This window comes from Coenobita brevimanus, chromosome 107, assembly GCF_032717465.1.
Source record: "Coenobita brevimanus isolate Jiangsu-jjx chromosome 107, ASM3271746v2, whole genome shotgun sequence".
NCBI classification, from domain to species: domain Eukaryota; kingdom Metazoa; phylum Arthropoda; class Malacostraca; order Decapoda; family Coenobitidae; genus Coenobita; species Coenobita brevimanus.
The window spans coordinates 8,707,092-8,727,560 of record NC_137060.1 but is presented as its reverse complement, the minus strand read 5'-3'; the positions used below and the strand labels follow the sequence as shown (position 1 = coordinate 8,727,560).

Genomic DNA, 20,469 nt, shown 5'->3' with positions numbered 1-20,469 from the left:
CGGAAAAAAATCGCATTTACAAGAGGAATTTGTTTGTAAAATCGTTCGTGAATCAACTTCCTAGCTTAGTGATTCCTCAGTGCCTTTTCTCTCAGTTTTCTGTCTTCAACGAAACCAGCCTGCCACCGGTACAGTACTTGACAATTATTTTTCTTATCAATAATTATCTGGTGGTGCCTGGCAACCGCTGAGTTTGTTGGCGGTGGTGGCGTGGCCATGGGATTCATGGAAAAAACCCAAGTGGGAGGAGGAAGTTGCTTTCTGATGATGAATAACTTATTTGTCGTATTTAATATGGTAAATTTCTTAACCAGTAGCGAGATGGAAGGATGAAAACGTGAAATACAGCTCATGAAATCGTTGGTTTTCTCGTGTTTGTATTTAAAACTAAGCACAGAGATAAATAAACCACGACACATGGAATCCTCTGTGCACATACCAAGTCCGCTCTCCCGTTACTTGTGCGTCACCGTCCCGAACCTGTCCAGTCCGTGTGAGTCAGGCTGCAAATATATAGATCGTAGCCGGGCGCTGTTGCTGTTCAGTCACCGTCAGACAGTGCTTGACATTACGGCAAGGTGGGAGTGTGGCAGTGACGATCGTAGTATATGGCGTGTCAAGTGCCATCTGTGATGTGATGTAAGTAGACTGGCCATACTGTTACGTTGCAGTACTTATATATACCATACTGTTACGTTGCAGTACTTATATAAGCCATACTGTTACGTTGCAGTATATATATATATATATATATATATATATATATATATATATATATATATATATATATATATATATATATTTGCTAGTGGGGGCTATGTTGGATGATTATGCGTTGTTGATCCACCTGAAAATAACACGAGTACGTTGGTTTTTAATGTTGTGGCAAATCATTAGGCTGTATGAAATTAACCTTGAACAAGTGCAAGGCACAAGGGCCTCTGAGCGGGCGGTATCAGTCGAGCGCCGAGTTGCCAAGCGAAGTTTGCAAATGTCACTGCGTAACTAGCTGTCCCTATGTTACTGATTGAAATATTTATTGGTGTTATACATTGACAGAAATATTTATTGGTGTTAAGTTATACACTAAACTCTTAAGAAAAAAGTTGATAGCTTTTTCCCTAAAACGATTTATTGACATGCTTAATCTATCGTCATCTATATCTGTTTTAGTATATTATCTATCCACCTGTATCCTTTACTATGTAAGTATATATATTGTTTGCAGCCCAGCTTATTTAATAGAATTAGAGCTTTTTTTCTTGTGACGGAGTATCTTATAAACATTATGTAGCCAATTTACTACGCAAATAATTCCATGTAAATGGTTTTCATTCTTGCTCCTCGTTACCGATGTGTAGCCATGTGAAGCCGACAGGATGTGACTTGACATTTGTCTGACACTTGACTACTGAGAATTATGTGCCATTTTTATAAAGAATCCCAGCCAACTACAAACTTCCGTGATAGCTAATAGTTTTCATATACAGCTTTTCTTTTCCCATTTTTTCTTTTGCTTTTTTTTACCAGCTTGTTTATTTCTCTGATAAAATTGTGAAGTGTTAAGTATTAATATAGGTGATCTAAAACATATGTACCATAACCAGCATTGGCTAAAGGGAGAATTTATTTACGAAACTTTCTCCACCCTCTCCTCCTTATGCTACCTCCTCCTCCTCTTCCCTTTTTCACCCTCGCTACCTCCCCTCCCCCTCCCCTACCTTCTCTCCCTAGCTCCCCTCCCCCTCCCAACCTTATTCCTTACTTCCATTCCTCCTGCCCACCCCGTCTTACCTCCTTTCCTCCTCCCCATCCTATCTCCCTACCTCCCTCCTCACCATATCGACCTCCCTCCCCCCTCCCCTCCCCATCCAATCGGCCTCCCTTCCCCCTCCCCACCCTGTCTGCCTTGCATGTCCTTCCCCACCCCATTTACCTACCATGATCTCACCCTCTACTTCTCTTTCCACCATATTTACCTCGCCTCATCTACCTTCCATTCCCCTCCACCTCCCTTACCTCACCCTCCCCCACCGTCTCTCTCTCTCTCCCTCTCTCTCTCTCTGTCTCGTGGAATTATTTACTATCTTTTGTCAACAGATGTAGTGGAGACGCAAGCGTCATCACCACCACCATCGCTTCACCACACAATGGGTAAGCTACAACATTATAACAATGGTATTTGCATTTTTGTACTTGGGTTGCTCCATATACGGGGATGTCCATATATTCTACCCCCTCTCCTCATTGTTGGCCATTTCTCTTGTTTAGCGTGTTCCTCCTTGGGCCCATTTCCCCAGGAATATACTGTAATTCCCGTGGACCAGTTCCTATCATGGACCTATTTTTCCTACTACCTGTCTGTCTGTCCTTTATAGAAATAGATGGGGGATGCATAAAGGACTCTAAACAGCTCTAACTGATGTAACATAATTGTAATGCTATGTGTTAAGTCGGCTTCCCGTCCCTCTGACGCTGGTTTCTCTTTCTAGACCGGAGCTTAGACAAATAAGAGCCAGGACACAAAAACTCAAGGCAACAACCTTACATGTGTATTACTAAATTCTACAGAGGAACGGGCAGATGTCACAAATACATGTATACTGGACAACTATAATTCTTAGGTTTACATATGGGGTGCTAGTAGACTGTAGCACCAGTTGAGCAGGGCAGTACTCCCGAGGTGGATGGAAAGCTGATGATAGGGAGTGCTGGAGCTCCCGTTTCATCAGCCCTCGGGACTAGTTCCTGACCATCCCCCTTTGCTGAACTTTTTCAGTGTCTCAGTTACACAGAGAGTAGGCCAGCATGCTCTCCAGTACAAATTTCTCTACACCTATCTACACCAAACTACATGCAGAGTACACACTACACTTCCTATTCAAAATTCAACAAAAATGGCGTCTCTTCACCAAGCCTCGGAGTCCCCAGGGGGGGGGGACCATAAATGCCCCCACCATTCGCCCCTATCCCGGTGATGACTCGAGGTGCCTGGAACCACTATCTGACTCTCTTCTTCATTTCTGCAACATTCGCGGCCTTTCCTCTAACGTTCGCTCTGTTGAGCACCACCTCTAAACCTCACCTTCTTTTTCTAACGGAGACTCAGCTGTCTGAGGCAACTGACAGCAAACCCTTTTCTGTATCTTCCTACTTTCTCTATACTCATTTCAAAGCCAAAGGTGGCTGTTGTGTATATATACGCAACGACTTATCTTGCTCTCGTGTTCCTGAACTCAATTCTTCTGAATTCTCTACACTCTGGCTTCGGCTTTCTTGTCATTCTCTGACTAAATATATCTGTGCTGTTTACTTATCCCCTAATTCTACTATCAAAAATTCTTTGACTATCTTCTACGATGGAACACATTCTATCCATTTCTCCTTTCTCTGAAATCTCCAGTCTAGGAGATTTCAATGTTCACCACAACCTTTGGCTCTCCTCTCCTTTCACGGATCCACCTGATGAACAAGCCTACATCTTTTCTATCCTTAATGACCTAGAGCAGCTTGTACAGCACCATACCCGTATCCCTGACTGCCTTGGAGAGAGCTTCAACATACTTGACCTCTTCCTCACAACTAATCCTTCTGCTTACTCTGTTAATCTTTTCTTTCCGTTGGGCTCCTCCGATCACAACCTTATCTTAACCTGTCCTATCACTCCGGTACGGCCTGTGGACCCTCCAGGGAAACGTCGTCTGTGGCATTTTGGAGCCGCGGACTGGGAGGCCCTGGCAGTACTTCTTTGATTTTGCCTGGAATGATTATTGCTTACATGGCCGTGAGCCATCTGAGTGTGCCTTGCGCATTACGGAGGTTATTCTCTCGGGCATGGAAGCATACATTCCTTTCTCATATCCTTTGACTAACGCAAAAAAGCCTTGGTTTAATCACGCTTGTTCTAATGCTGTCCGCAACAAGGAGAGGGCCTACAAAAGGTACCGGAGCCAACCCACTCCTGAATCACATCATCTTTACATTTCTGCCCGGAATCGTGCTAAGTCTGTTCTTCGCTCTACTAAAAATAATTTCATCCATACTAAATGCTCTCAACTCTCCAACTTGAATTCTTCCCGCTTCTGGCACCTTGTCAAAAATCTTTCTAACAACTTTACATCATCATCCTTCCCTCCTCTTCTCTACTCCGATAGTTCTGTAGCTATTTCTTCTGATAAAGCAGATCTCTTCGCACAGACTTTCTCCAATTCCACCTTAGACGATTCCGGTGCTGTTCCTCCATCACTTCCCCCCCTCTGACTTCCTCATGGCTGACATTAAAATTTCTTCAGTTGATGTATTTTCTGCCATCACTGGCCTCAGTACTAACAAGGCATATGGGCCTGATGGAGTCCCTCCTGTTGTTCTCAAGAGCTGTGCTTCTGTGCTTACACTCTGCCTAGGCAAACTTTTTCGCCTTTGTCAACTTGTACCTTTCCTTCTTGCTGGAAGTTTGCTCTCATTCAGCCAGTCCCAAAGAAGGGTGACCACTCCCAACCTCCAACTATCGTCCAATTGCTTTAATGTCCTGTATTTCAAGAGTTTTCGAGTCAATTCTCAGAAAAATTTTAAGTCATCTTTCGTATCACAACCTTTCCGATCGTCAGTACGGGTTCCATCAGGGATGCTCCACTGGCGATCTTCTCACCTATCTTTCAGACTCCTGGTCATCCTCCTTTCGGGACTTTGGCAAAAGCTTTACCATTGCACTTGACACATCAAAGGCTTTCGATCGAGTCTGGCATAAATCTTTAATTTCCAAACTGCCCTCCTACGGTTTCTATCCTTCTGTCTGTGCCTTCATCGCTAGCTTCCTTTCTGGTCGTTCTATAGCCGCTATTGTAGACGGCCATCGTTCTTCTAGATCTATCAGCAGTGGTGTTCCTCAGGGCTTTGTCCTATCACCAACTCTCTTCCTTTTATTCCACAATGATCTAAGCTGTACATCTAGCCCTATTCACTCGTACGCTGATGACTCCATCCTTCTCCTTTCCATTCGGTTCCCGCAATGCCCATCTCAACAGTTACTTCAACAAACAAGGGATGAGGCTATGGCACACCTAATGTCTGACTTGGCTCGTATCTCTGACTGGGGTAAAAATAATCTAGTTGTTTTTAATGGATCTAAGACTCAGTTTTTACACCTATCAACCCGACAAAATCTTCCACAGGTATACCCACTAATGTTTAATAATATTCAGCTTAATCCTGCATCATCCTTGAACAAGCTTGGGGTTTCATTTACTCGGGACGTATCTTGGAAAGATCATATTACATCTTTTGTAAAATCTGCTTCCAAGAGATTGGGTGTGCTAAGCCAACTCCGCTCCTTTACCCCTGCACAATTGTTGACTCTATACAGGGGTTTTATCCGCCCCTGTGTGGAGTACAACTTTCATGTGTAGGGAGGCTCCCCACATACAGCTCTTCTCAATAGGGTGGAGTCAAAGGCTTTTCGTCTCATTAACTCTCCTCTTACTGACTCCCTTCAATCTCTGTCTCTTCGCCGCACTGTTGAATCTTTATCTCTTTTCTATCGCTAATTTAATGGTCACTGCTCCTCTGAACTGTCTGTTTGCATTCCTCCACCTCTACAACGGGCGTGTAGCACCCATCTGGCAGCAAACTCTCATCCCTTTTCTGTCCAACTCTCTAATGCAAGAGTTAACCGTTACTCCCAGTCTTACATTTATGCAACAGGTCAGCTCTGGAACTGTCTCCCTCTGTATTTCCTGCTGCCTATGATCTCCAGTCTTTCAAATGCAGTGTGTCCAGGCATCTCAAAATGATCGGATCTTGAATTTGACTCTCTATTGTATTTTGTTTTTCTCTTGGAGGGAACTGTTACTGCGGGCTCCTGGCCTTTGGTTCCTTCTTCCTCACATAAAAAAAAAAATGCAGGATAATACTCAGGACAAGGTCGGGTATGGTGAATAGCACTTAGGGCAGAGGGGTTATGCACTACTATTGCAGGAAGTCTAGGTTCTGTATATTGTAGGAATGGTTGGCACTATTTCACTGCGGGTAATTATTATTTTAACACTGGGGCCTTCGTATGATCTTAGTGTGGTGCGACATCACTATTTGGTAGCGTGTTCACTGAGATAGACCCGTATTTCACTGCCTTGCCGTGTTCACTGTTTCACTGTTACTTTGCTTATTCCACCACTCTTTTATATCATCACATGCTTCTCTCACTGATTTTCTTCTGTTAACTTATTGTACTGCCTTCACTATGTCACGGACACTGTGCTTTCATTGGCACTGACACTGGCGGTTAGGTACAAGGGTGGCGGAGGTGACTCAGCCTCACTACTGACGGGGCTGGGTTCTGCCAGGGGCCTCTGTGTTCAGGGGCCACGGGATCATGCGTAGGGGTGTCCTCTCTCGTCCGGGGCTGCTGGTGGCGAAGGGTCCCATGCTTTTGGGGCTTAGGGCGGGAGTCTGGCCCTCAGGGATGGGGCTGAATAGCTGCCTGAACTTCTTGCTCAGGAGCCCGATGGAGGACGAAGATTTCCGGCATGTGGGTGTAGGGAGGTCCTGCCTGAGGGTCATGGGGGCAGCCTGGAGGTCCCAAGGGCTGTGGTCCTCGGTGGTCGGGGACGCTGTTAGGAGGGGGCTGCAGTATCCGCCTACATCGGGGTCTGTCAGGCGAGTCCTCTCAGGAACCAGCTGCAGGGAGAAGAGCCTGGTGGTAGTCATGGGGCCTCTCCAGTACTCTTCCAGGTTGGGGGTTCCCTCTGGGTCGTAGGTTGGTGAGCAGGAGTCAGCTCTGATAGAGGAGTGGCTACTGGCCGTCTCCTTGTTACCTCCGAAGTGGCTGCAGTCCGTCTCCTGTAGGAGGGTCGAGTGGCTACATGCGGTCTCTTGAGGGGCACCTTCAGAGCGGCTACAGGCCATCTCTTGACGAAGGCGGGAGTGGGTACTGGACGTCTCCTGGTTACCTCCAGAGCGGCTGCAGGCCGTCTCCTGCAGGAGATTCGAGCGGCTACAGGCTGTCTCTTGAGGGGCACCTTCAGAGCGGCTTCTGGCCACCTCCTGACGAAGGCGGGAGCGGCTACCAGCAGTCTCATGTTTACCTCCAGAGTGGTTGCAGGCCGTCTCCTGCAGGAGGGTTGAGCGGCTACTGGCCATCTCAGGGGTGCTGACTGGACCTGGAGTAACAGTTCCACCCCATAGTTGTTGATGGTTGGCTTGTCTGGAAGATAGTCTCGTATTCCTGCTATGGTGGCGGCAGGCGAGCTCCAGGTCATAGGAGTGCGAGGCCCGGGGGGACTTATGTCCTTGTTGCCCGGAGTCCAGGTGCACTGTATATGCTCCTCAGTGGGCTCCTTGTGGGGGTGCTGGGTTGCCCTCAGTGACATTATACTGCAATTTACCAGCATGTGCTGGGAAAAAGTCACGTCCCTGTGACTGGAGGTGGTAAACTTTGTTGTAGGTGTGGGAGACTGACTGTAGGTGTTGGAGGAGGGCATGCCGAGCTGTGGTGGCAGGATATTCGTCTAGCTGCTCGTCACAGGTGATGAAGAGGGTGGATGGGTCAGTGGAGGAGCAGAGGAGTCGTAGGAGGCGGTGGGGTCCACGGACTCAATGTTTTCGTCCGAAGGGCGGCGTCCATACGGCTCGGTGAATCCTCATGGCGGTAAGTGTTGTCTTTTTTGCAGGGCTGTGCTGAATGCTGGAGATGGATGTCGAGTGTGGGGTTTTATGCCGGGGTAATGTGGCGCGGCATCTCTGGGGAGTGTAGGTGGCTGGGATTTGAGCCCGGTGTAGCATGAATGTGAGATGATTTAGGGCAGGGGTTGGAGTGTGATTTTGCGGCGAGGTGGGTGGGGTGGGAGAGTGGGTGTAATGGGCAGGTGGGCGGGAGAGGCAGCCAGAGTGTCGATGGTTGTTTTAAGGGTGGGTGTGGGTGGTGATGTGGGTATGCAGTGTTGGTGCATGTGTGCGGTGCGCGAACCATGCGAGGGCGGCTGTGGGGTGGTAGGAATGTGGGCGGCATGGCGCGTGGAGTGGGGTGTAGGCTTAGTGGGTGGTGGTGTAGTGGGTGCGTGGGCAGCGCAGATGGAGTCAAGGGTGTAGGCGGGGTCGAGGGGGCATATGTGGGCAGGGAGATTTGGGGCCAGTGGTGGGCGATGGCTGGGGCGGGGGTGTGGTGGGTTGAGGGGGTGTGGGCGGGGCACGTGGTGTGGGTGTGGGGGACAGGGTGGTGGGTGGTGAGGAGGTGGGAGAGAGGCGAGGAATTGATGGCATCGATGAGTTATCAGGTGAGGTGTGAGGCGGCGTGGTGGGGGGTGAGGTGGAGACAGCAGGGGAAGGGGAGGGAGAGATGGCAAGGGGGACATGTAGCAGCCGTAGGAGGAAGAGGGAAGTGGAGCGGGGGTAGTGGGTGGGGCGGGGCACAGGGCCAGGGCAGGGGAGGCAGGAGTGCGAAAAGGGCTTGCAGGACGGTTTCTGAGAGTGTGGGAAGTGCTGTGATGTTCAACTGTCACCTGATAGGGGTTAGGGACGCGGATGATGGTATGAGGCCCCGCGAAGCACAGCACGAGCTTGTGGGGGGTGGAACGCTGCGCTATCATAACAGCATCACCTGGCTTGTAGGGGTTAGAGGCAGTGTCGGGTTGTATTGAAGATGGGTTAGCCATCATTTGAGATGGTGTAGTGGATCAGATGTGGGAGTAGTAGTGGGGGGTTGTAAGTGCTGCCGAAGGAGCAGGAGAAGGTGTATTTCTCCAAACACTCGCTCGTACAGCGAATTCCATCCTCTCGGGGACAGGAGTCGATGCCCCATTGCACGATTTTTACATGGGCAGGCCAGTCGTCGTCTTTGGTGGCTTCTATCTGGGTGCAGTGTTGATTCATTAACGTATGATGGCATCACTTGCATATGGCATTTCCTTGGGGTCAGTAAGGGGATGAGTGCGAGATGTTATAGCCAAATATGTGGGCCAGCTCCTCCCAGATTTTGCTGGTGAACTCTGGTGCATTATCAGAGTGGATTGCTTGTGGGATACGGAAGTACGGAAATACGTGCCGAATCATGGCGTCAGCTACTGCGACAGCATGGTGTTCTTAGGCAGGCTACGACAAATTAGGAGTATGTATCAATGAATGTGATCACGTATTTATAGCCTGATTTCAGGGGTAAGGGTCCCACTACAGTATGTCGATCACAAACAACTGCCAAGGTTTGTGGGCAGTAATACGACCTGATGGGCCGGCGGTACGGGTAATGTTCTTACCAAGGGCGCACGCTTGGCAAGATTGGATAATCTCCTTGGTGAGGGTGGAGGGATTGGGCCCCCAGTAGGTGTCGTTGAAGACTTGCAGGAGTTTTTTCGTGCCCAGGTGAATGCCATTGCAGGTGTCAGAGGGTGTCGAGGGCAGTGTCGGGGGCTAGGATGATATGCCCGGACGGAGTAAGCAGGTGGTTGCCCTGGCGATACAGTTTCTTGCTGGGGGATCCAGTGGGGTCGTTCCTTACAGTGCCACTGCTGGAGGAGGTCGGATTCCGGCTGGGCGGCATTGATGGGGAGTTTAGAGAGAGCTTCCGCGTTGGTGTGGAGTTTGCCGGGGCGGTATGAGATTTCATAGTTGAACTCCTCCAGGCTTTTGCGCCATCTGATGAGCTGGGCATTGTGGGTGTCAGACTGCCGAAGCCACTGGAGGGACTGGTGATCAGTGATGATAGTGACTTGAGTTCGCGATAGGTATGCCCGGAAGTGCTCAAGTGCCCAGATGATGCTCAGGTACTCCCTCTTGGTGGCTGCATAATTCTTTTCCGCCTGATTGGGGTACGGCTGGCACAGGTGATGATGTGCTTGCGGACCTCTTGGACTTGTGCCAACACAGTACCAATCGCGATTAGGAAAATGTCCGTGTAGAGCCGGAATGGGAGGGCATAGTCGGGAAAGGCCATGATGGGGGCTGAAACAAGCTTATCCTTAAGTTATTGGAAGGCGGCTTGTCTTGTCTTTCCAGATGGATGGTTCTCCCTTACGGGTCAGGTCGTGGAGTGGCTTGGCAATGTGAGCGAACCTCTTCACGAAACGGCAGTAATAGGACGTCAGGCCAAGGAAGGCTCGAATCCCATGGACATCTTGCGGTGGGGGTATGTCCAGGATGGCGTGGAGCTTGTCTGGTTCGGGAGATATGCCAGCCTGGGAGATGACATGTCCCAGGAATGAGACAGTTCTTGTGGCCAGGACACACTTGAAGGGCTGGAGTTTGAGGCCTGCCTGTCGGATTCGGGTGAGAGCCTGGCTGAGGCACTGCAGGTGGTCGGCCCAGGTCTGGCTGAAAATGATGATGTCATCCAAGTAAGCAAGACAGGTCTCCCATATGAGGCCACTGAGGACGGATTCCATTAGTCTTTAGAAGGTGGCGGGGGCATTACAGAAGCCGAAGGGTAAAACATTAAATTCATAATGTTTCCCGTTGCTGGTCGAGAAAACAGTTTTGCCTCTGCCCTCCTGTTGCACTGGGACCTGCCAATACCCTGACTGGAGGTCGAGGGTGGAGAACCAGGAGGCGCTGTATAGGGAACCTAGGGAGTCGTCTATGCGCGGGAGTGGAGTAGCGTCCTTGGTGGTCATGTTGTTAAGCCGGTGGTAATTGACACAGAACCGCATTGTGCCATCCTTTTTCTTCATGAGGACAACGGGGGCGGACCAGGGACTGGTGGAGGGGGAGACGACTCCGGCTTCAATCGTCTCCTGTACCTGATGGTCTTCCTCTTCCCGCTGTTTGGGGTTCTTCCGCCGGGATGGCTGTCGGATCGGTGGGCCTGTCGTGTGAATCTTGTGAGCCAGGTAAGTGGTGTGTCCAATATCGGTGGGTCCCGCCACGAACAGATCCTGGAAATTCAGGAGGAAGCAGCGGAGGGTGTCTGATTGGTGAGCGGAGAGATGGTCGGGGATGGGGGGCAGAGGGATGGGGGAGCGGGAGGGGGAGTGGACACAGAGCTCAACTTCCTCCATCTCTCCGATTATAAGCTCTTTAGGGAGAGTGAGGGGCGAGGGGGCAAGGTTGGCAATCTGGACTGCCGTGTGATGATGGGGAAGGAAGGTTGGGGGCAGGAGGCAGGCCGAGAGGGTTCTGGGTAGCAGGAGTGGGGATAACAGGACGTAGGTACCTGAGGGCCGGTTGAGGGGCACCCAGGCTTCGTTGTGGGGGGGGATGGTGACAGCAAAGGAAATGGTGGTGGGAAAAGAGGGGGGAAGGGGGGAGAGGGAAGGGAGGTCGGGGGGAGAGAAGGGGGGGGCATGGAGTCTTCTGGCTGGGGCCGTGGCGTGCAGGTGCAGATGGCCCGAGTGGGAGGGGAGGGAGGGGAGGGTGATTTCCGTGCAGGTGCAGATGGCCCGAGTGGGAGGGGAGGGTGATTTCCGGAACTGGAGCTGTGTGTCGCGGCAATCAGTGGTGGCTCCTTATTTCTGGAACAGGTCCAGCCCCAAATATCCATCGTATTTGTGGCAGGAAGAGTCGAATACGATGAACTTATGCTGTGTCGACGCCGGCTGATGGGTATCGACGCCCAGGGCCAGTGTTTCCCCATGGATCGGCAGGGGACCATTCCCCGAGTCCACAAGGTGAGTAGCCGTTGGGAATAGTGGGCCAAAGATCGACTTGTGATGGGAGAAGTATTGGCTATACAGGCAGGATCTGGTCACTCCTGTGTCGACCAGAAGTCTGGCTTTTACCCCGTTCAGATTCATTTTGTGGTAAAACTGGGGGGCGGTATTTTGGGGAAGTGGCCCCCACCACCGTGCGGTCCTAATAATCCAACTGCCGGGGGCCTCCTTCTTCCCCCGGCTCCTGTTCCCCGGGTTCGGTCTCCTCCGTGGGTGTAGTTCGTCCTCTGGTTCCTCATTCTCTAGAGAGGAAACTTTATGTTGGCCTGGGGTGGTGGTTTTCTGTCTGGCAGCTTTTAATTGGTCCTTGATGACGTGCAGTGGGCACCTGGAGCTGCAATCAGAGAACTCCCAGGGATTCACCAGAGTGAGTTTGGGGTTCTTCTTGTGACTGGGGTGCTGGTGGGTGGGGTGTGCCCTAGGTAGGCTGGGTGCTGGGGTGGGGCTGGTGTGGGGTATAGGCGGACGTGGTTTGACTGGGGGAGCTGGAATATTCATGGGAAACTTTTTTACCACGTTTATTTGCTGGGTTGCAGAGCAGGAGGTCAGGAGGCAGCTTATCAGTTGGATATCCTTATCCATGTCTCTGGTAGGGTCATGGATTGTGAAGTGCTCCTTGACCAAGCTGGGGAGCACTCTCAGGAGTGTATTAAAGGTGTGTTGCCTCCGGGTTTAATCATCTGCCTCCAGGTAGGCAGCAGTGACTAGGTGTCTAGCCTGGATTAGAGTATCATCCAAATTGCCATCAAAGGTTAGGCTATCCAATTGGGATAGCGCCACCATTTAACCTTGTGATGGCTTGAATCACGAGTTTCGTGAAATTCTGCCCGGTGAGCCCCGGAACAATCTTGGGTGCTATATTAGCTGCCGCTTTGCCCAGTAGTGGGAGTGTGACTGCAGTTTTTTCCTTGTCATCCTTGAACCCGATATCTAGCAAAGGTTTAATATTTTTTTTTTTTTTTTTTACGTGTCCGACTCTGGGCAAAGGCTTCAGCGCCTATTTCTCGGGGGCAATGACCTATCCCAAGGTCCAGTAGTCCTTATACACCTCCACATGTCACCACTTGGGTGCTAACACCCACCATCCATATTGAATACATACTAGGGCTGTCTCACACAGGATTGGTGTATTGGTACTAGCGGGGGTATTTTTACGACATGTCGGCGGGTAATCTGGTAGATCAGGAAAGTCTGCTTTTTTAGGAAATTCAAATCGTTTAAACTGTTCCCTGCCCCAGCCGGGATTCGATCCTGGGTCCATTAGGACCGCAGGCCGCCTCTCTACCGATTCAGCCACCACCTCCCCAGGTATGTGTGAACATTATTCTGTTCAGGGTCGAATTTAGGTAATTGCACATGCGGTTGGTTGCCATTTTGCCGGTATTTCCTGATTACCTCTCTCGTATGCCTGGGTCAAGAACCACCGCTGTCCACCAGTGTAATGCTAGGTGTTTTAGGGTCAGCTTCCCGTCTCTCTAACGGCTAGTGTGTAGCTGGGTTCTCTTTCTAGACCGGAGCTTAGACAAATAAGAGAGACAGGACACAAAAACTCAAGGCCTCAGCCTTACATATGTATTACTAAATTCTACAGCGGAACAGGTAAATGTCAGAAATACAGGTATACTGGACAATTATAATTCTTAGGCCTAGATATGGGGTGTTAGTATCGTGCAGGATACTACTCAGGACAAGGTCGGGTAAGTTGAATAGCACTTAGGGCAGTGGGGTTATGCACTATTGTTGCAGGAAGTCTAGGTTCTATTTATTGGTGGAATGGGTGGCACTATTTCACTGTGGGTAATTATTATTTTAACACTGGGGCCTTCGTATGATCTTAGTGTGGTGCGACGTCACTATTTGGTAGCGTGTTCACTGAGATAGACCCGTATTTCACTGCCTTGCCGTGTTCACTGTTTCACTGTTACCTTGCTTATTCCACCACTGTTTTATATCGTCACTGATGCTTCTCTCACTGACTTCCTTTATTCTGTTAACTCACTGTTCTGCCTTTACTTCACTGTGTCACGGATACTGTGCTTTCACTGTCACTCACTTTCAGGTCTGGGCGTCGTGGCGGTCAGGTACAAGGGCGGCGGAAGTGACTCAGCCTCAATACAGAAGGGGCTGGGTTTTGCCAGGGGCCTCTGTGTTCAGGGGCCACGGGATCACATGTAGGGGCGTCCTCGCTTGTGTGGGGCTGCTGGTGGTGAAGGGTCCCACCCTTTGTGGGAGTCTGGCCCTCAGGGCTGGGGCTGAATAGCTTCCTGAACTTCTTGCTCTGGCGCCTGATGGAGGACAAAGATCTCCAGCATCTGGGTGTAGGGAGGTCCTGCCCGGGGGTCCTGGGGGCAGCCTGGAGGTCCCAAGGGCTGTGGTCCCCGGTGGTCGGGGATGCCATCAGGAGAGGGCTGCTGTGTTGGCCTACTTTGGGGTCCGTCGGGCAAGTTCTCTCAGGAACCGGCTGCAGGGAGAAGAGCCCAGTGGTAGTCATGGGGCCTCTCCAGTACTGCCCCAGGCTAGGAGCTCTCTTTGGGTCGTAGGTTCGTGGGCAAGAGTCAGCACCTGATGGAGGAGCGGCTACAGGCTGTCTCCTACCGTAGGACCCGGCTACTGGCCATAGCCTTCTAGGGCCATGGCTACCAGCCGTCGCTAAGGCCCGACTACTGGCCGTGGCCTGGGGGAGGGAGCAGCTATAGCCCGTCTTTCGAGGGGCACCTTCAGAGCTGCTACCGGCCATCTCTTGACAAAGGCGGGAGCAGCTACCTGCCGTCTCCTGGTTACCTCCAGAGCGGCTGCAGGCCGTGTCCTGTAGGAGGGTAGAGCGGCTACAGGCCGTCACTTGAGGGGCACCTTTAGAGCGGTTACCAGCCATCTCCTGACGAAGGCGGGAGCAGCTACCGGCCGTCTCCTGGTTACCTCCGGAGTGGCTGCAGGCCGTCTCCTGTAGGAGGGTTGAGCGGCTACCAGCCGTCTCGTTAGGGGCACATTCAGAGCGGCTTCTGGCCATATCCTGACGAAGGCGGGAGCAGCTACCGGCTGTCTCCTGTTTACGTCCAGAGCGGCTGCAGGCCATCTCCTGTAGGAGGGTTGAGCAGCTATCGGCTGTCTCAGGGGTGCTGACTGGAGCTGGAGTACCAGCTCCACCCCATAGTTGTTGGTGGTTGGCTCGCCCAGAAGGTAGTCTCGTATTCCTTCTACGGTGGTGGCGGGCAAGCTCCGGGTCATAGGGGCGTACTGCCTGGGCGGATTTATGTCCCTATCGCCCGGAGTCCAGGCGCTCTGTATATGCTCCTCGGTGGGCTCCTTCTGGGGGTGTTGGATTGCCCTCAGTGATGTTATAATGCATTTTAATTATTATAAGAGAAATTTCCTTGATTTCCTTATAACGTTGAAATAAACATACTAATTATTCCTTTTATGTTATGTATGGCTAACATTGATATAAACATTATCTCATGTTATGTTAACATTCATATAAACACATTATTTTTCTCCTTATGTTATTTCTTTCATTCTGACATCAGTATAATATGTGTATAGAGCACAAAAATTGATTTCTAACGTGCCATGTTCGGAAATAAGTCGCTAAGAAAGAGCTGTTACATAGCTTCCTTACCCAACTTAAGTAGCTCACTCTTAGCAGAATAAAATAGTTTAAGAATGGGAGTCAGTGTTTGTAGTATGAACAATTACGCCCGTATTGTCGGTTAAGGAAGCTCTCTGACACTTTCTTAAGCGATTTATTCTGATTATTACACCTTTCTGTCCTATTCTGTTATACAAACCCTTCTGACCGCCATACTCTGCATAGATAACGCACAAGAGGATATTAACTAGCAATAGCCAGTATTAAATCGTTAAGGAAGAGGTGTTAGGGAGCCTCCTTAGCGGAAGAGAATAAGGACCCAAAGCGGCATAGGAAGCTTCGTAACACCTCTTCCTTAGTGATTTATGTGGCATATTACACTTCAGAATTTCGTTATGTACTATTCATAGCGTATTATTATCGGCAAAATTTGCATCAGTAACATACAAGAAAATAATAAGTTGTAATAAACAGAACAAATCGCTGCGGAAGAGGTGTTACGAGATCTTTAAAGCCACTGAGAAAATGGCCCTAAAATACCACCCCTCTATTCGATTTTGCAGCCAGCGTGCGTGGGGATTTGTTCCAGTACAACCGCATAAGGACAGCGACGGTGGTGCAGCAGCTGAGACAGATCCTGACTCAGTACCCGGACAATGGAACAATCATTAAGGTGGGCAAAGGCAGTTATGTTAGTAGTAGTAGTTCCTGACTCAACACCCTGACAATGGAACAATCATTAAGGTGGGCAAAGGCAGTTATATTAGTAGTAGTAGTTCCTGACTCAACACCCTGACAATGGAACAATCATTAAGGTGGGCAAAGGCAGTTATATTAGTAGTAGTAGTTCCTGACATGTGGAGAGAATGGAGAATGAAAGACTGACTAAGAGGGTGTATGTAGGTGAGGTGGAGGGAGGGAGAGGGAGGGGTAGACCGAGGATGAGGTGGAGGGATGGAGTTGAGAGGTATATGAGGGAGGGGGGGGTGAGTTGGGGGGAGGGGAGTCAAATGGTGGGTGACAGAGTGACTTGGAGGCGTTTTGTCTGCGGCCACCCTTTGCGGGATGAGGGCGTCGGGCTATAGATAGATAGATAGATAGATAGTTCCTGACTCAACACCCTGACAATGGAACAATCATTAAGGTGGGCAAAGGCAGTTATAGTAGTAGTAGTAGTAGTTCCTGACTCAACACCCTGACAATGGAACAATCATTAAGGTGGGCAAAGGCAGTTATGTTAGTAGTAGTAGTTCCTGACTCAACACCCTGACAATGGAACAAGCATTAAGGTGGGCATAGGTAGTAGTGGTGGTAGTAGTAGTAGTAGTAGTTCCTGACTTAGTATCCGGACAATGGAACAATCCTTAAGGTGGGCAAAGCCAGTTGTAGTAGTAATACTAGCAGTAGTAGTAGCCCCAAGTTCATCCGAAATGTGAACCCAGTGAACTGAAGGCTGAAGTTGTCCTTCTCCGGCAGTTGACCATCTCTTTCTAGAGGGTGGACCATATATAACGTGCCTCTTCCACTCCACCGGGTAATTTGTGGTGTGTTGCGAGGACGGCTAATTCAGCGTTATCTGTGTCTACCTTGCATCATTTATTTATTCCTTACTCACACTGCAAGAGAGAGAGAGAGAGAGAGAGAGAGAGAGAGAGAGCAAAAGCCAGCACCACAGTTCATGAGATACCATTAGGTATTTCAAGTGAAGTGCTATTTTCCGACCACCCTGGTTTTTGCATCCTCATGGGTACTTACAACGTTTTCAGATATGGTTGGAGATGAAGTATTTGGAGATGAAGTGTTTACAATATTATCGAAGAATCTGTTTAAAAGCATCCAGCGTGGCTATTTTTACCATAATATCATAATTTGTTCATTCACCGAGGACACTGACGTCACATGTTAGTTAGTGGGACATTTGGAACCTTGTGATTATTTGTTTTAATTTCCTGCAATCACATTTTTTTTTTTATGTCATAGCTTGTTAAACTCAGAGGAAAATGGGCTGTTGGTTAAATGACATAGCATGGAGGGTTGGAAAACTTGCATGTATGTATCCTATTCCCTTGTGTTGCGGGAGCGGCTTAGTCATCGTTACCAGTTTCTACCCTATATCATTTTCTGCTCCCCATAACCCCTTTCGCAATTCATTGTGTTTGCTTCTAGGTCCATTAATTGCGTGGTTAGTGCGGTAATTTCACAAAGCAGCTAAAAACTCTGCTCTCCTCACCAGCAGATTGAACCGTCTTCGCAACACACGAAATAGAGGGTCACAACAAATAGGCCACCTTCAATGGAGCTCCTATGCCAGTTCTTGTTTTTTACGGGAACGGCTCAGTCTGCTGGTATGGGAGAGGGAGTGGGTTTTTCTTGAGTGGCGAAACAGTACAGTAGGGACAAAAAATAGCCTAATATTTCACCTCTTTTGCTTTTTACGCTGTTTTCTGGTTATTTTTTTCGAAGCGGTCAGTTGGCAAGGCATTTTCTGTCTGTATGCACCTTAGACATTGGTAACGCTGACTGAGCCGTCCCCGCAACGTGAGGAGGCGCAATATATGGACCATCCTATTTCTATTTGCCAAGGATGTGGTCTAGTGGTTAAAACTCCTCAGTGGAAGTGGTGGCCTTTCATTGGTTCGATCCTCAAAAGGTGGCTGGAGTTTTTTTTTTTCCCCTCTCTTTTTTCATTTAATGCCTCCAAATGAAGTGGGCTGGCCATTTACCCTTAAATTTAGAGTCCCCTGCAACAGTTACGTTCCTCCTTTTGATCTTCAGTAACGCATAGCATCCTGGTAGGTTGTGTAAAGTTACATGTAGGTACTGTAATTTATTTTTGTTACTTTTAATCAGGTTAATTTTAACTACCAAACATTTTTCATGGTATGAGCTTCAGATAAAAGAAGGAAAGAAAAAAAAAAAGAGATCGGAACTTTTCCACTCAGCTGCACTGTCGATCATAAAATTATCTCAGGAGGAGTTCGATGATATCCTAAATGGCCAATACTGTATAAGAAGGTGTGATACGCCGAGGGGAAAAAGAAGACTGTGGTAATCGTAGGGGCATTTGTCTTTTTAGTGTAATACGATAAGTATGTGGTAGGATGCTTATTGGCAGAGTTAGGAAAAAGAGAAGAATTAATTGGAGAAGAGCAGGGAGGTTTTAGGAAGCGAAGAGGTTGTGTAGATCAGATAGTCATCCTTATGTCTTTAAAGGAAAAGATTCTAGAGAAGGGAAAAAAGCTGTATGCGTATTTGGAGAAAACCTATGACAGAGTGGGTAGACAGGAAAGGAATGTGCAAAATATTAAGAATATATGGAGTAAATGGGAAGCTGTTGAATGCTGAGAAGAGTATGTATGAGGGCCGTAAGGCTGCAGTGCGTGTGGATGATGAACTAAGTGAATTTTTCTATATGAATGTTGAAACAGGGATTTGTCATGTCTCCGTGGTTGTTCAATCTGTATATGGATGGGGTTAAAATGGAGATACAAGGTAGGGCAGTGGATGTTGGAGCTGCCCTAGTGGGAGAGGGCAGCTTTTGCAGACTGTATTGTTAAGTGAAGACGAAGGGGAACTGCAAGGCTTGGTGAATGAGTTTGGGAGAATGTGCAAGAAACAGAATCTGAAGGTGGATATACGGAAGAGTAAAGTTATGGTCTCGAGAGAAATGAAGTCACTGAATGTACAGTGAGGTTGGATGAGGAGGCAGTGGAAAATGTGAATGCGTTAAAGTACTTGGATTGTGTGATGAGTAAGGATGGAAGTTTAGAGGGTGAAGTGCTTGAAAGGTACAAGAAGAAGAAAGGTTGTTGGTTCTTTGAAAGCAGTGATAAGAAACAGGGAAGTGTGTATGGAAGTTAAAATGTCGATGAATAATAATATTGTGATACAAACTCAAACGTATGGGAGCGAAGCCTGGACCTTGTTAGATGGACTCAAGTGAAGAGTGAGAGCAATGAAAATGAGTTATTGGAGAGAAGCATATAGAATTACATAGAGAGACAGACTGACAAATGAGGAGTGAAGAAGCGTTGTAGTGTGGATATGGTTAAGATAGACAGCGTTAGGAGAAACACATTGAGGTGGTTTGGCCATGGGAAGAGGTTACAGTGCGAGAGAATAACGAGGACAGTGTATGTGAGTGAAGTGGAGGGGGCAAGAGGGAGGAGGAGGCCGAGGATGAGATGGAGGGATAGAGTGGAGAGATAAATGACAGAGGGGGTTGTGACGTGGGGGGAGGGCAGCGAAATGGTATGGGACAGAGCGATATGGTGGCGATTTGTTTGTGGCCACTTCTTACGGGATTAAGGAGTCCTCCCATAGATTGATAGACAGATAGATATTCCGAGGTGAGTAAACCATTGTCATCTGAATATGCATCTGCTAATGACTGAGTATGCTCGTCTCTCTCTCTCTCTCTCTCTCTCTCTCTCTCCGTACCTCCCACCTCCAGGAGCTTGTACAGAACGCGGAGGACGCAGGGGCATCGCGGGTGGAGGTGGTTCACGACACACGCGACCTCCACTTCCCCGACGCCCACCAACAACTCATACACTTTGTCCAGGTAATCTCGTAACACCTCTTTCCTTATTGATTTATTCCATACAGTACAAGCTGGAACTAGGGATTGTATTCTGGGTGATTCTGAAGATGTCGTAATACTTCTCCTTTAGCAGTTTACTCTGTGCATTGAACGCCACGACTATGGAATTTATTCGAGGTGTCTCTGGATTTCTCGCAACGCTGATTCCTCAGCGATTTATTCAGCACATCACAGGCCAGAACTATGAGTCGTATTTTTAGTGGCTTTGGAAATTTCGAAACGTCTCTTCCATGACGGTTTATTCCGCGCCACCTCAGTAGTACGGACACTTAGTATTAAAACGTTGCAGCAAACACATACGAAAATGTTAAGGTGTAGGCTAGTATGCAAAATGAATCGCTGAGGAAGAGGCGTTACGAAGCCACATAGAATACTTCCATAGCTTGTATTCCTTCACCAGAATACTTTCATAGCTTGTATGTCACCAGTTAAATATTTTCAAACATCAGCAGAAGCAAAGACCTCAGTGATTTGAATCGGAATTAACTACAAGGAAGTTCAAAATATCGACATTGATAATTTTTGTAGTATTAGCCCAAATTGCGTTTAAGGCTGAAGAATAGCATGTGAAAATAACTTTGACATTATATCATGTGTTTTGCTGAACAGTGTAATGTTTTGATTTAGTAGTAAATAAGGGAAATAATAAT

General features: G+C 48.5%; 1 protein-coding gene across 1 annotated transcript in view; it reads left to right on the top strand.

Moving 5' to 3' along the window:
• Positions 1-2,129: 2,129 nt before the first annotated feature.
• Positions 2,130-20,469, top strand: part of LOC145416693 (sacsin-like) — a 47,125-nt gene continuing 28,785 nt past the window's right edge. Inside the window, exons 1-3 of the mRNA XM_080285630.1 lie at positions 2,130-2,154; positions 15,780-15,889; positions 19,670-19,780. Of these exons, the coding sequence (XP_080141756.1) occupies positions 2,151-2,154; positions 15,780-15,889; positions 19,670-19,780 (225 nt within the window). The 5' untranslated portion in view covers positions 2,130-2,150. The remainder of the gene's footprint in view (positions 2,155-15,779; positions 15,890-19,669; positions 19,781-20,469) is intronic.